Source organism: Oncorhynchus mykiss, chromosome 6, assembly GCF_013265735.2.
Source record: "Oncorhynchus mykiss isolate Arlee chromosome 6, USDA_OmykA_1.1, whole genome shotgun sequence".
Classification (NCBI taxonomy): Eukaryota; Metazoa; Chordata; class Actinopteri; order Salmoniformes; family Salmonidae; genus Oncorhynchus; species Oncorhynchus mykiss.
In genome coordinates this window covers 53194568-53208132 of record NC_048570.1, presented here as the reverse complement: position 1 = coordinate 53208132, position 13565 = coordinate 53194568, and the positions used below count along the sequence as shown (strand labels likewise).

The window sequence follows — 13565 nt, the reverse complement described above, 5'->3', positions numbered from 1 at the left end:
GAAAGTTGTAGGGAAGCCCTACAGTAACGTACACACTTTGAAGTTCACTCCAACATGCACTAGTCAATCCATCCAAAACTCTGAACTTATTATAACCAGATCAAAAACAGCTATCACCCAGAACCCTGTCATCTCTCACCCACCTTCAGGGGGGTCAATCTTAACCAGATGTATCCAGTTCTCAGGGGAAATTGAAAGAGAGCCTGTGACCCGACTGAGGCTTTTGGACGTTAAGGCAACACTCCATCTTAACTCCTCCTCCACATTTACTGGAGTGGTTGAACAGTGCAGAATAAAACCTCCAGGCAGCTTTTTTCTATGCTCAGGAACAGAAAAACAATGCTCAGGCATTTCTTTTACACCTGCTATGTTAGACTCTCTCACCTAACAAGCAGACCACACCACTCGCGCTGCAAAATAAATGTACACATACATGTTATTCAATCATTTAATCTGAACTGCTCGTACATCCACAAGAGTCTGACTAGCCAGGCGTTAAAATACAAATTGCTCCTATTTTTGACGCATGACACGCTACAAGTCCTGCCTCTCCCATCTCCTCATTGGTTTTTAGGAGGGTTACGAGGGTGATTGAAAGATGTACTGAGGTCCACACTCCAGTCCTGTTGGTGGTGGTAATGCACCTTAAAGTTGGTTGCCAACCGACAAATAAAGTCCACAGAAGAAGACTAGACACCGACTACTACTAAAGGAGATTAATAGAAACCAGTGGCACAACTTTCACATGTCCCATGTCCACCCCCACATTCTGAAGTAGCATTTTTGTCCCCCCCCAGTTTTATCATTGGGATGTGATACAAAATGAGGCAACGGTGTGCTTTAGCCTCCAAGCTTTCAGGTAGGCTGTTTGGAGCGTTTATTTTTCTTATTTATTTTCAGTCGGATAATGTCCCCCCCACTTCTAAAACCAAAGTTTTAAAAGCACGTGCATGAGGAGATAAAAACCCCTCAATGGAACGCAGATAACATGATTCATCATGGCAACAGCAGAAAAAGGGCTCGAACCTACTACTTCTCCCCAGTGCAGTTAGAAATATTAAAGAATGTGTATGCAGAATGAGTATATATTTAAGAAAAAAAGCAATACTGTGCCAGCAGCAAAAAATGTGAGCTGGCGTGGCATTAACTTGCTGACCAAGTCAATGCGTGAGTATTAATTGAAAAAAAGAAAAGTTTGAGTGTTCCACTTATGGAACGCTTATGTGTATGAGCGTTTTAATATTTATGCAGGTGCGACCTACAGGCACAAAATGTACTCGGCAGCAACTGAAGATGAAATATACTCCAAACAGGTAAGGTATGATTTCATTACAAGCAATGGTGATGTTGTTTAGCCTACCCTACCAAATCAAACAGCATTCCGTGGTTACATTCAACATGTGATATATTTAAGTGCTTAGAAAATTTCACAAGCACAAAAAGTACAATTTTCAGCCATCCCAACACCGCCAGTGTTTAATAGTGTGTGAGTCTAGAAATGTGTGCTTACTGGATATCAAATTTGACCTCCATTATAGCCAATAGAAAAAAGGCTGAGGGCTGAAAAACAGAAGGGGGGGGGGGGGGGTCCACCACCACCACCACCACTCACAGAGGCTGAAGAGATGGCCCTCAGTCAAAACAGTGGGCGACCTATTGCTGAAGGCATCTCTGGAAGAAGCGCAAGAGTGGCCAGAAAAAGGCCATTGCTTCAAGGAAAAAATAAGCCAACACGTTTTGTATTTACCAAAAGGCATGTGGGAGACTCCCCAAACATATGGAATAAGGAACTCTGGTCAGATGAGACTAAAATAGAGCATTTTGGCCATCAAGGAAAACGCTGTGTCTGGCGTAACCCAACACTCCGAGAACATCATCCCCACAGTGAAGCATGGTGGTGGCAGCATCATGCTGTGGGGATGTTTTTCATCTGCAGGGACTGGGAAACTGGTCAGAATTGAAGGATGGCGCTAAATACAGGAAAATTGAGGGAAACCAGTTTGTCTTCCAGAGATTTTAGACTGGGACGGAGGTTCGCCTTCCAGCAGGACAATGACCCTAAACATACTGCTAAAGCAACACTTGAGTGGTTTAAGAGGAAACATTTAAATGTCTTGGAATGGCCTTGTCAAAGCCCAGACCTTAATCCAACTGAGAATATGTGGTATGACTTAGATTGCTGTACAACAGCGGAACCCATCCAACTTGAAGAAGCTGGAGCAGTTTCACCTTGAAGAATAGGCAAAAATCCCAGTGGCTAGATGTGCCAAGCTTAAAGAGACATACCCCAAGAGACTTGCAGCTGTAATTGCTGCAAAAGGTGGCTCTACAAAGTATCGACTTTGGGGAGGTGAATAGATGTGCACGCTCAAGTTCTTTGCCTTTCATGTTTGTTTCACAATAAAATATATTTTGCATCTTCAAAGTGGTAGGCATGTTGTGTAAATCAAATTATAAACCCCCCAAAAATCAATTTTAATTCCAGGTTGTAAGGGAACAAAATAGGTTAAAATGCCAAGGGGGCGAATACTTTCTCAAGCCACTGTATATGTACATTCATCCTTTTGCCAGTGTTACCTCAGTGACGCCCACCCATCCATCTTTGACACAACTTAGTGCACTGATTTTTCTTGTAGCGGTACAATTCTTTGTAATTGACTGCCGTTACTTTTTCAGATTCTTAGGTTGTCCTTCAGACATTATTTGAAGGTGACTCAGTTATATATTTTTAAAAATGAGGCCTCCACACTTGTAAAAACCAAATTCAAATTAGGTGGGGCACTTTCTGGGTAAAGTTATACATTTATCTGTCTAATCTTCATCTACCAGTTACTGATGGTGTCTGGTGGAACCTGCCATAACAGACCTCCATGCAGTTGTAAGTACACTTAATACTCCAGATTTTTCATAATGGGTTAGAGTAGAACACACAAATTGTTAATTTTCATTACAGGAGGATGAAGACACCTTGTCAGCTGCACAGAGGGAAGATCGAGTCCTATTGAGGTTTACACCTTAAAAATAACATTAACAGTTGATGATAGTGTTGTACCATAATAAAACTTGCACCTTTTTCTAACAGAGCAATGCTGGAAATTACAAATCGGGAAGAGGGTCCACCCACCTCCACAGCACAACATACCTCAGTAGGATGTTGTTCAGCATCGGCCCATGACTTGATGAAATTAAGTAGACCTGGCACTGTGTTTCTATAGTTCCATGTGAAACAGCTGTACAAGGTGTACTTGGATAAATAAATAGAAAAATGATATTTAGAAATTGACCACAAGGCTGCAGATGCAAAAGATAAAAATAGAACTGCTGGAACAGCAGTTAAAAAGGTGGGTGAGGTGCCCACAGGTGGATGATTTTACTTTTTTGAACATAAATATGAACTACTGTACTGCATGTGTGTACTTGCAGGAAATGAGGACAACTTCCTAAAAGGAAGGCAGTCTATTTTACACTGGGGAGGTGATGGGTCAATCAGAAATGACGGTAGCATAGTCTGACTGCTCTTCCATCTCGTGCGTCAGCGGGGTGGTCAGGATCATTCACTGGTTGAGTAGAACATTGTTCTCCAATTGTGGGAATGTTGTGGAGAACCACACATACCAATGTCACATGCCCTTTCTGGGGTGACCTCGAACCTACGAAGGCACTGGAACCGAGCTTTGAGCATCCCAATGGTCATCGCTACCCTGGCTTGTGTTCTGCAGTGAGCCAAGTTATGTTGCTGCGGGCCGGGCTCAGGATCAGGGGTCAGCAAATAGGGTTGGCAGGGGTACCCGGTCACTGAGCAGGTAACCATCAAACTATGATAATACAGTGTAAAGTTTGAGTTGCAATAGCAGGAAACAAAACTGATTATAATAGGATAGCTATTTAAACTCACCACAGGCAAATCTAGCTCTCTGTACACTTACGAAAAACTTGCGAGTCATGCAGACCCAGGCCACATTGCTTCCATGTTGCTGATGTGGACTGCATCACATCACACAGATCTTCAGTGCAGAACAGTAATTAGCTGTATTGTTTAGTATCTTTCATTTGGAATGCTACAGGCTACTATTTAGGCCTACCTGCACATTAATGCTCCATTTACTGAAGGAGCTGTGACAGGAGTATGAGTGCCATCTATGCAGCCAATCACACCTGGAAACCCTAAAATATATACAATTAACTGATTAGTGCTTCAAGTCTCAAAGCTTCATACTAAATAAATTATTGCTTAGGCTGATACCTGGAATTGTTGTGGGTCTGTCCGACTTGGGAACACCACAAAAATGTACAGTAAATGTTTCAGTGGAAGAGTCATTTTTCTGACAGCCCAACAGACGGTTGCCTTGGAAATATGCTTAGCGTCACCGATGTTATATAAACTCCCGCTGGCCAAAAAAGTGCAACAATTAATTTGTTCCCGAACTGAGAGCATGTCCACGATGTGTCATATGAACGTTATGAGGGCTGAGAATATTGTTCAGATGAATGACTCGATTGTGCAGAAAAACAGAAACGCTTAAACAGATAATTAGGGAATAAAACATCCAAGCGGGGTCTGATCACTCTCTCCTGACGGTGATTTCGTGCTTCAATATCAACTGGCTCTTCAAGAAAAGGACACGCCATGTCTGACACCTTCAGTCTGCAGCCTATAGCTAAAGAATAGAAACTCTGCGTTAGTTGAAAATCTGCCAGCGAGCAGGTTAGCTTCACGGAATATGTTGCCATAGTAACCGACTCAGAGTTAAGCTGAACTGGTTTTGCGAAACCAAAAACACAGAGTTCCCTTCAACTCTGAGCCAGCTGAGTTTTCACTAAACCTGCTTTCTGAAACAGGGCCCTGGTTGTCATTCCTGCAGTCAGTATGCCAATTGCACGTTCTCTCAATTTGGAACATGTGGCATTGTGTTGTGACAAAACTGCACATTTTAGTGGAATTTTGTGCCCAGCACAAAGTGTATCTGTAAGGATCATGCCGTTTAATCAGTTTATTGATATGCCACTCCTGTCAGGTGGATGGATTATCATGGCTCACTAACTGGGATGTAAACATTTATCCACATCTAAGAAATAAGCTTTTAGTGCATATGGAACATTTCTAGGATCTTTTATTTCAGCTCATGAAACCAACACTTCACGTTGCATTTATATTTTTCAGTGTACAATCTGGTCCGGTTGCAGCCACTAGACCTTATTTACATGCCAAGCAAAACGTCTTAAAGCACACTTTACAAGTGTCACAAACGGCTGCTCCAATAAGCCCCTTCTGGTGAACGAGAGGCTTGAACATTATTTGAAGTTCAGTTCATTGCGCATTATGGACTCTAATTAAATGAGCCTAAAGACTTGTTCTTTTGACTGAACGAGTCAAAGATCCGAGTCAGTAAAACAAGCCGAACTTCCCATCACTACTGGGCAGGGGCACACCACCAAAATGTACTTACTGTATAGCAAAACCCTGATACACAAACCCCACTATTGCGTAAAGGCTGATCATTTATCCATTGCCCAAGTTGATCCTTTTACAACAAAAATGTATACATTCATATAATTATTCCTTCGCACATAATTATTTTGGAATTGCCCACTGATAGGGCTTAAAGAACTATAAGAATGTGGTCAAATACGGCTGAAAATGTAAGATCTCTTGCTACAAGGAGTAAAAAATGTAAACGGTCACTCGGTTGGACCTTCACCCCTACCTTTTTCAGCCTTGACCATGAAGAACAATTCAAGATATTTGTCAAACTTTATTTATAAAACACAAAACATAATCCATACAAACATTCACCACACACCTCACCTTCATTGGCAATGACGGATTGCATACACCTCTCAAACACTCCATTTGTGCATTTGTCCTTTACTCCACCAGCATCCCTTAAGAGAGCAGACATCACAATTGCACCCTTATTGAACTATTTTGTCATTGTCAAGCCAAACGTGATGTTTGGCATGACAATTTCATAAGGAGTTGGCAAGAACAGAAACAGACTGGCACTCAGGCTAGTTTATTGTTGGTTGCCCTTGATCTTCTGTAGTCTCTTCATGAGGTCAGCTAGGTTGCCTGTGGAGCCAGAGTCAGCGGGCCGGGTGGGGCTCTGTGGGCGGCGCTGGTCTTGTGATTGGCGGTTGTGGAGGATCTGGGACATCTTGCTCTGGAGCACATCCATAGAGGGGGCCACGGGGGGCTTGGAGAGAAGAGTGGCGCGCTCGTCCTCACCCTCCCTCTGCTGAGGCTACACGAGAGGGGGAATAGGAGAGAAATCCACTCACTATTTACAATAACAGCAACAAACTACTAGAACAGAAAATGTTTTAGTAACCACATTTCCATCCACAGTTCATGTGAGTGAAGTGATATTGTACATACAATTTTAATAAAATCACAGATGGGGCGGAAACAGGCAGTTTGTATAAAAAATATATTAAAAAAATACTGTATTTGTTCGTCATGGTGGGGTCTGTGTGTCAGTAAAATGTATTATGCGGGAAATGGCAGTGGAAATGCCTTTATGTGCAAATATTGATAAAATAACCACATCGAGGTACATTTGGAGTCACACGATGATATGGTCCACCCACTACGACTCAGAAAACCATGCAGTTAAAAATTAAGCTAAGGATTAAATAAATGATGATTAAATACATTTCACAGGGTGGTGAAAGTTCAGTGATGAGCTTGATGCTGCTTTCTAATAAATCGAGGGTCTTATTTTGGTGACATGATCGATGCTTGACAAATAAAATTCTCACTCTTATCCATAATCCCATGTTGACTAGCCAATCCGCACAGCCCACCCACACTACCCGTTGGGTAGAACACAGGTGCCAAGACCAGAGTAGGCACGTGCTATTTAACGCAACAGTTTGTAACAATTTTTTATTTTTTATTTAAACGTTTATTTTTTTTTTTTCAATCGGTAGAGTTGAAAATGGGATGGAAATGCATTGAACTTCACATTTTTTAGTCTGTACTTGAAAACTTAAGTAAAAAAGTACATTGTGTGCACTAACATCACTGATTTTTATCTGCAACAAATCCATTTGGTGGGAAAATGCTGATATTTTCTTTAAGGATTATAGATTATTCACATGAAAATCTGTCACCAATTGGTCAGATGTTGCTTGCAAATAGGGATGTTAATTGTTGACTGTAAACCATCTGAATACATGTTATCGATCATGTTTGTCAGATAGGTGACTGAATAATGTAGTCAAATTAAATAAGTGTTAATTCGCTATAAATCCTAATTATCAAACACCCACCGCATACAGAGCATTATTTAACTGGAACATCACCTGTAGGCAGCGAGAGCTCGCAGCTCCTCAGCTGCGTGGAGCAAAATGCATTCTTTTAAGCCTGGTCCTTGTGCAACATTTCTAAATGCAATCTAGTGTGAAAACAGTTGATGGTTATCATTTAAAAAGTGGGATCCCGTTCCATTGTTACTATATTTATTTCTCAACTCGTAATATCAAGCAAATTGCACTGTTTTATAAACTGAGTAGCTTATCTGGCATGGTTAAAATTAAAATGGAACCACAGGGGGGCACCCTCTAGTCAGCATATCAGTGCAAAGGCAATACGGTGGGGTATCAGACAGACAACTGAAAATAACAACTCAACCCCCGTTACATTCATTTGTTTTATGCTACAATATTTTTTCCAGTTGGAAAAGCTGATTATGTACAATTTGCCAATAGGCTAAAGTTCTATGGGATAACCTACTACTGTAAGCGAGCAATTTAAAATGTTTTACATTGGCCATTTCATTTGAGTAGTTGAATGTTCAATAATAGCTTCTTGACTGTGATATTGATTTTGTCAAGTTTCAGCTCTTAATGAAAAATGGCAGTGCCTTGTACGCACGCATTTGTATTTTCTGAGGGTCATGTAATTTTACTATTTGGTTGTTAACCCACTAGAGTTGATTGAATAAAATAAAAAAATGACCGAGCTAGAGCGGTGTTTGTCAGACCATGGAACATCCCAAAAAATTATTCTTGCAAAAGTCTTATTGCAAAAACTTCTGTCGCGTCCGAACGGTTTGAGCGAAAACTTATGACCAATTTGGAAAGGGGAGATTCTCACAAACATGGTGTTCTCAGTTTTGATCTACAACTCCTACAAGTGTCACGGGACTAGTATGAACATAACCGATAACAGTAAAAAACAAAATAAAAAATAAAAATAAAAAATTAAGTATGACTACCCAAAAAAGGGGGTCAAATGTGTAAAAATATATATTTCCTGAGTTTAAAAAATATATATATCCTAGATTTAGGAGAGACACTCCAAAACCTTGTTTCTTATTATTTAATTGATTAGTAATATATTTGGCCATTTACAAATGTGTTATTCAAATTATTTCTATGGGCTTTAAGTAGTAAAGGCTGAAACCAATATTCCATCAAATGTTTTTTTTTTATACCTAAAGGGGTCTTACAATTCAAAACTCAAATTGCTAAATGATCCATAGTACAACCATCTTAAAATAATTCCATATGCAATTTAGAACCCCCCCCCTCCCCATATTACACTAAAGAATTCACAGGTTAATGGGGGTCGGTTAGTCAGCAGCAAAATTTACCGGAATTTGCATCCCTTCTTGCAAATACTGTACCTTGTTGTTGTTCTCCAGGCCATGCAGCTGTCGGAGTATCTTGAGTCGCTCCTGGTAGACTGAGGGTCTGAGCTCGTCTCTGCCAGGAGTAGGCTCCAGACCCACACCTAATGAGGATAAATAATAGGTTAGAACAGGTTGTGTTGAGAAGCATGTGTGTGGACCTGTGGTGAGGGGCTATATCCTCTATGCCTACCCTCTCTGTTGTGTGTACCTGTGGTGGGGTATGGTGTCCTGGCCTTGTCTCCTCTCTCTGTGCAGAGTGTGTTCAGGCTATGCTCTACAAAGGTCTGAAATGTCTGTGGGAGCTTCTTCAGGTGGGAGGCAAGGTCCACCTCAGGGTGTCTCTGCTTAAACTCCCACAGCTTAGACACACCCTACATACACAATTAAAGAGAGTCATGCTGTCAGGGAAACACTATGGCAGAGCATAGAAAAACACAGACCAATAAAACTGGGTAGGAAGTCCCGCTCTCACACACACACACGGCTGATGCCAAACCAATCACCCCTAACCTAAGGCCTATATTTTGTAGATAACGTTCTTGGCTAGTTTGCCATTGGGTTAGATTGTCTGACAGTAATTACATGGGAATCTGAACCTCACCTCTTTGCTGTTCTCCTTGGAAGAGATCTTTTTGAAGATCTCCCCCAACACCTCTGCATCTTTTGATTTGGGAACCTTTTAAGAGACGACAAATAGAAGATATGAGGCTATATACTCAGGAACAAGCAGCATTCAGAGTGTCCTTGATGGAAATGTAAAACCATCTGTCATGAGGGAAAGAGAGCCCGTGAACAAACTAGATGTGTAGGAGTGTACCATGTGTGCAGTCTCTGTGTTTGTCTTGGGAGACTTGACAACCCTCTTCAGATGAGCCTCCAATTCAGACTCAGTCTTGTCCTCAATCAGTGACAGGTGATCCAGGATCTGTTCATGGAAAAGACAAACATTCAACACAAACAAACATCAAAACTATTGGGATAAATGTTGAAATCAAATTTTTGTAAAGGTATCGCGCCAAGTCCATGAACACCCATGTAATCATGACATAATTGGGCAATCACGAAGGCCAACAACCTGAGTAAACTGTCTGCATGTGCACCATCACGTTTATGTTTATTTTGTCCATCTACGATAATGACAGGTTAAAATAACTGTGAATCAATTATATTAATTTGGGGGCAGGTGGAAACACGCATGAAACATTCAAATGGACATTTAGCTAGTTTGTGTCCTGGGAGAAACACTGTGGTGTTATTTTACCTGAAATGCATTTGGTCCTTTGTTTTTGTATGACTGAGTCAAAATTCTACAAACAATTAAGCCACATAAGGGAAACCTAGTTAGTCATCTTTGATTAATCTCCTCGTTCATCTTCCAAGCATCCACGTGAACACCAATGAGTAGATGGGACAGGCGGGACTTGCAGTGCTCCGAGTGTCTCAAATAGCACCAAGATATATTTCAGTGTTTTGCAACAGGTGGTTGCTGACACGCGCAAGCAATGTACATGCAATGAATAACATGTACACTTTAAATTGCGGTTAGGGTGTAAGGCACAGAAATTTTAAATAAGCAAATTATGAGGATCCAAAAGGAGAATCCAATGGTGTTTAAATAAGCAAATTACTGTACATGTCCAAAAGTATGTGCTCGAACATATCATTCTGAAATCATGGGCTTTAATATGGAGTTGGTCCCCCCTTTGCTGCTATAACAGCCTCCACTATTCTGGGAAGTCAAATTCTGACACTGATCTTGACAAACCATTTCTGTATGGACCTTGCTTTGTGCACAGAGGCATTCTCATGCTGAAACAGGAAAGTGCCTTCCCCAAACTGTTGCCACAAAGTTGGACGCACAGACTCGTCTAGACTGTCAATGTGCTGTAGCGTGAAGATTTCCCTTCACTGGAACTAAGGGGCCTAGCCCGAACCATGAAAAACAACCCCAGACCATTATTCCTCCATCAAACTTTAGTTTGTCAGACTGCCAGATAGATAGTGAAGCACGATTCATCACGGCAGAGAATGTGTTTCCACTGTTCCACAGACCAGTGGTGGTGACCTTCACACCACTCCAGCCGGCGTTTGGCGGTGTGCGGCTACTTGGCCATGGAAACCCATTTCATGAAGCTCCCAACAAACAGTTCTTATGCTGACGTTTTTCCCAGAGGGAGTTTGGAACTCTGTAGTGAGTGTTGCAACCGAGGACAGACGATTTTTACCACTACAGCGTCCCTGTTCTGTGAGCTTGAGTGGACCGCCACTTTGCGGTTGAGCCGTTGTTGCACCTAGACGTTTCCACTTCACAACAGCAGCACTTAGTTGACCAGGGCAGCTCTAGCTGGGCAGAAATTTGATGAACTGATTTGTTGGAAAGGTGGCATTCTATGACCGTGCCACATTGAAAGTCACTGAGCTCTTCAGTAAGGCCATTCTGCTGCCAATGGTTGTCTATGGAGATTGCATGGCTGTGCGCTAGATTTTATACACCTTTAAGCAACAGGTGTGGCTGAAATAGACGAACCCACATACACTATATAAACACAAAAGTATGAGGATGCAAAGGGGAATCTAATAGTGTGTGTGCCAACCGTGGGCCCTGCCAGGCGGCAGAGTGTGTGTAGCAGAGTTTGGAGCGTGCGGTGGGGCATGTCAGTCTTGAGCTTCCGCAGGCGGTCTTTGGGGAAGAGCTTCATGAAGTTGTGCACATCCAGCAGGATCTTGTCCAGAGTAAGACTGCTTATGGTGTCTGGTAGGAACTTGATCATACGCCATAGACACTACACACACACAGAGAGAGAGAGAGGGGTTTAGATTACATACACAAAATCATATACAGGTCCTTGATGGCATGGAGCTCGAACTCAGTGATGTACTTGGTGGTGCAGACACCCAAGCACATCACTGAGACTGAGCTCCCTGCCATTCAGGACCTCTCAGGCAGTGTGAAAGAAAGGCCCAGAAAATTGTTAAAAACTCCAGCCAGCCTGTTCTCCCAACTTCCGCACAGCAAGCGGTACTGGAGAATCAAGTCGCCAACAGACCCCTGAACAGCTTCTATACCCAAGTCATAAGACTGCTAAATAGCAAAAGAAAACACGTAATTTGCTTACACACAATCTATGCTGCTGCTACTCGAACATACACTGAGTATAAAAAACATTAAGAACACCTTCCGAATATTGAATTTAGCTTTGCGCAACCCCTCCCTTTTGTCCTCAGAAAAGCCTCAATTTGTCATGGCATGGACTCTGCAAGGGGTCGAAAGCATTCCACAGGGATGCTGACCCATGTTGACGACAAAGCTTCCCACAGTTAAGTTGGCTGGACGTCTTTTGGGTGGGTGGACCATTCTTGATACATGGAAATCGTTAAGCGTGATAAAACCCAGCTGCATTGCAATTCTTAACACTCAAACCTGAGAGCTGATTGTCCTATATCGTGGAATTGAACGCTTTAGCAGGATTCTCTTCACAATTGGCTGTGACAATTGCAGCTCAAATGGGTGCAACTTTTGCTGACAATTTCAATACATTTTGGAAGGATGGGATCCACCCAAATCATTTTGGTTCCTGGATCCTTTCACAGCATTAAGGCTGCATTAATCCCTACCATTGTGTCGCTGAGTCATCAATGATTTAGCAAATGTATTATACCAGGGGCATTGGTAGACGATGTAAGTAACCTAATTTATGTCCCTCTAACTTCCCTAAATGCCTCTGCTGATCCTACAGCTATTGTATGGAGCAATCATGCGTCTACAATCATGTGCCCTAGTAGGAAGGGCAAGTCACCTTCCACTAACATAAATAACATGAGAATATCTACTTCTGCTAAGCTTCCCAGTAAAGCAATGAAAACAAGCAAGCATCCATGAAAAGTTCTCAAAATAGCCCACGTGAACACATATAGCTTAAGAAACAAGGTTCATGAAATCAATAACTTGCTAGTAATAGATGACATTGATATTCTGACCATCACTGAAACTCACTTAGACAATACCTAGCAAAAAAGTTACTAATAAGAATGCACCCATTAAGAAAATGACTAAAAACTTAAGTCCATGGGGATTTAAAAATGTTATGGTTGAGAGGGATGAGGCAAAAGGAACGGTAAATAAGTCTGGCTGCACATCCCATTAGCAAACATACTGAAAATGGAGAACTCGTGATTAAACTTTATATAAATAATAAACTACCATATGAAACAAAGAACTTACATTTTGGGAAAAAAGGCAAACTCAGCTCCATTAAATCAGAAGGCTCCTTCATTACAAAACAGACTGATATTGTAAACTATTATTATTATTTTTTTTTCATTGGCAAGATTAGCAAAATTCTGCATGGCAGCAACAAACGCTGACATTACACATTCAAGTATATCAGACCAAATTATGAAAAGACAAGAACCGTAATTTCGAATTCCATAAAGTGAGTGTGATAGAGGTGAAGAAATGATTGTCTATCAACAATGACAAGCCACCAGGTTGACAACTTGGATGGAAAATTACTGAGGAAAAAAATTGCCACTCCTATTTGCCATATCTTCAATTTAAGCCAACTAGAAAGTGCCCCCTCAAGCCTGGAGGGAAGCACAAGTTACTACGCTACCTAATAGTAAATCCCCTTTACTGGCTCAAATAGCCGACCAATCAGATTGTTACTAACCCTTGGTAAAGTTATGGGAAAAAATGTGTTTGACCAGATACAATGCTATTTTACAGTAAACAAATTGACAGACTTTCATCGCGCTTATTGGGATGGACAATCAACAAGCAGAGCACTTACACAAATGACTGATTGGTTGAGAGAAATTAATAAAAATATTGTGGGGGCTGTTTTGTTAGACTTCAGTGCAGCTTTTGACATTATCCAGAATCGTCTGCTGCTGGAAAAACTTGTGTTGGCTTTACGAACCCAAACCGGC

The 13565-nt window shown here is 41.5% G+C and overlaps 1 protein-coding gene across 3 annotated transcripts in view; it reads right to left on the bottom strand.

The window, feature by feature from the left end:
* Positions 1 to 5733: 5733 nt before the first annotated feature.
* The window catches only part of LOC110526152 (cytoskeleton-associated protein 5), a 91260-nt gene continuing 83428 nt past the window's right edge, over positions 5734 to 13565 (bottom strand). For 2 of the 3 annotated variants that reach the window (XM_036980427.1, XM_036980428.1), the window contains 6 exons: positions 11231 to 11419; positions 9454 to 9561; positions 9238 to 9312; positions 8827 to 9007; positions 8631 to 8737; positions 5734 to 6242 (listed from right to left, as the gene is read on the bottom strand). In XM_036980427.1, coding sequence (XP_036836322.1) covers positions 6015 to 6242; positions 8631 to 8737; positions 8827 to 9007; positions 9238 to 9312; positions 9454 to 9561; positions 11231 to 11419 — 888 coding nt within the window. In that variant the 3' untranslated portion in view covers positions 5734 to 6014. The remainder of the gene's footprint in view (positions 6243 to 8630; positions 8738 to 8826; positions 9008 to 9237; positions 9313 to 9453; positions 9562 to 11230; positions 11420 to 13565) is intronic. The other variant, XM_036980429.1, reaches the window with a different exon arrangement.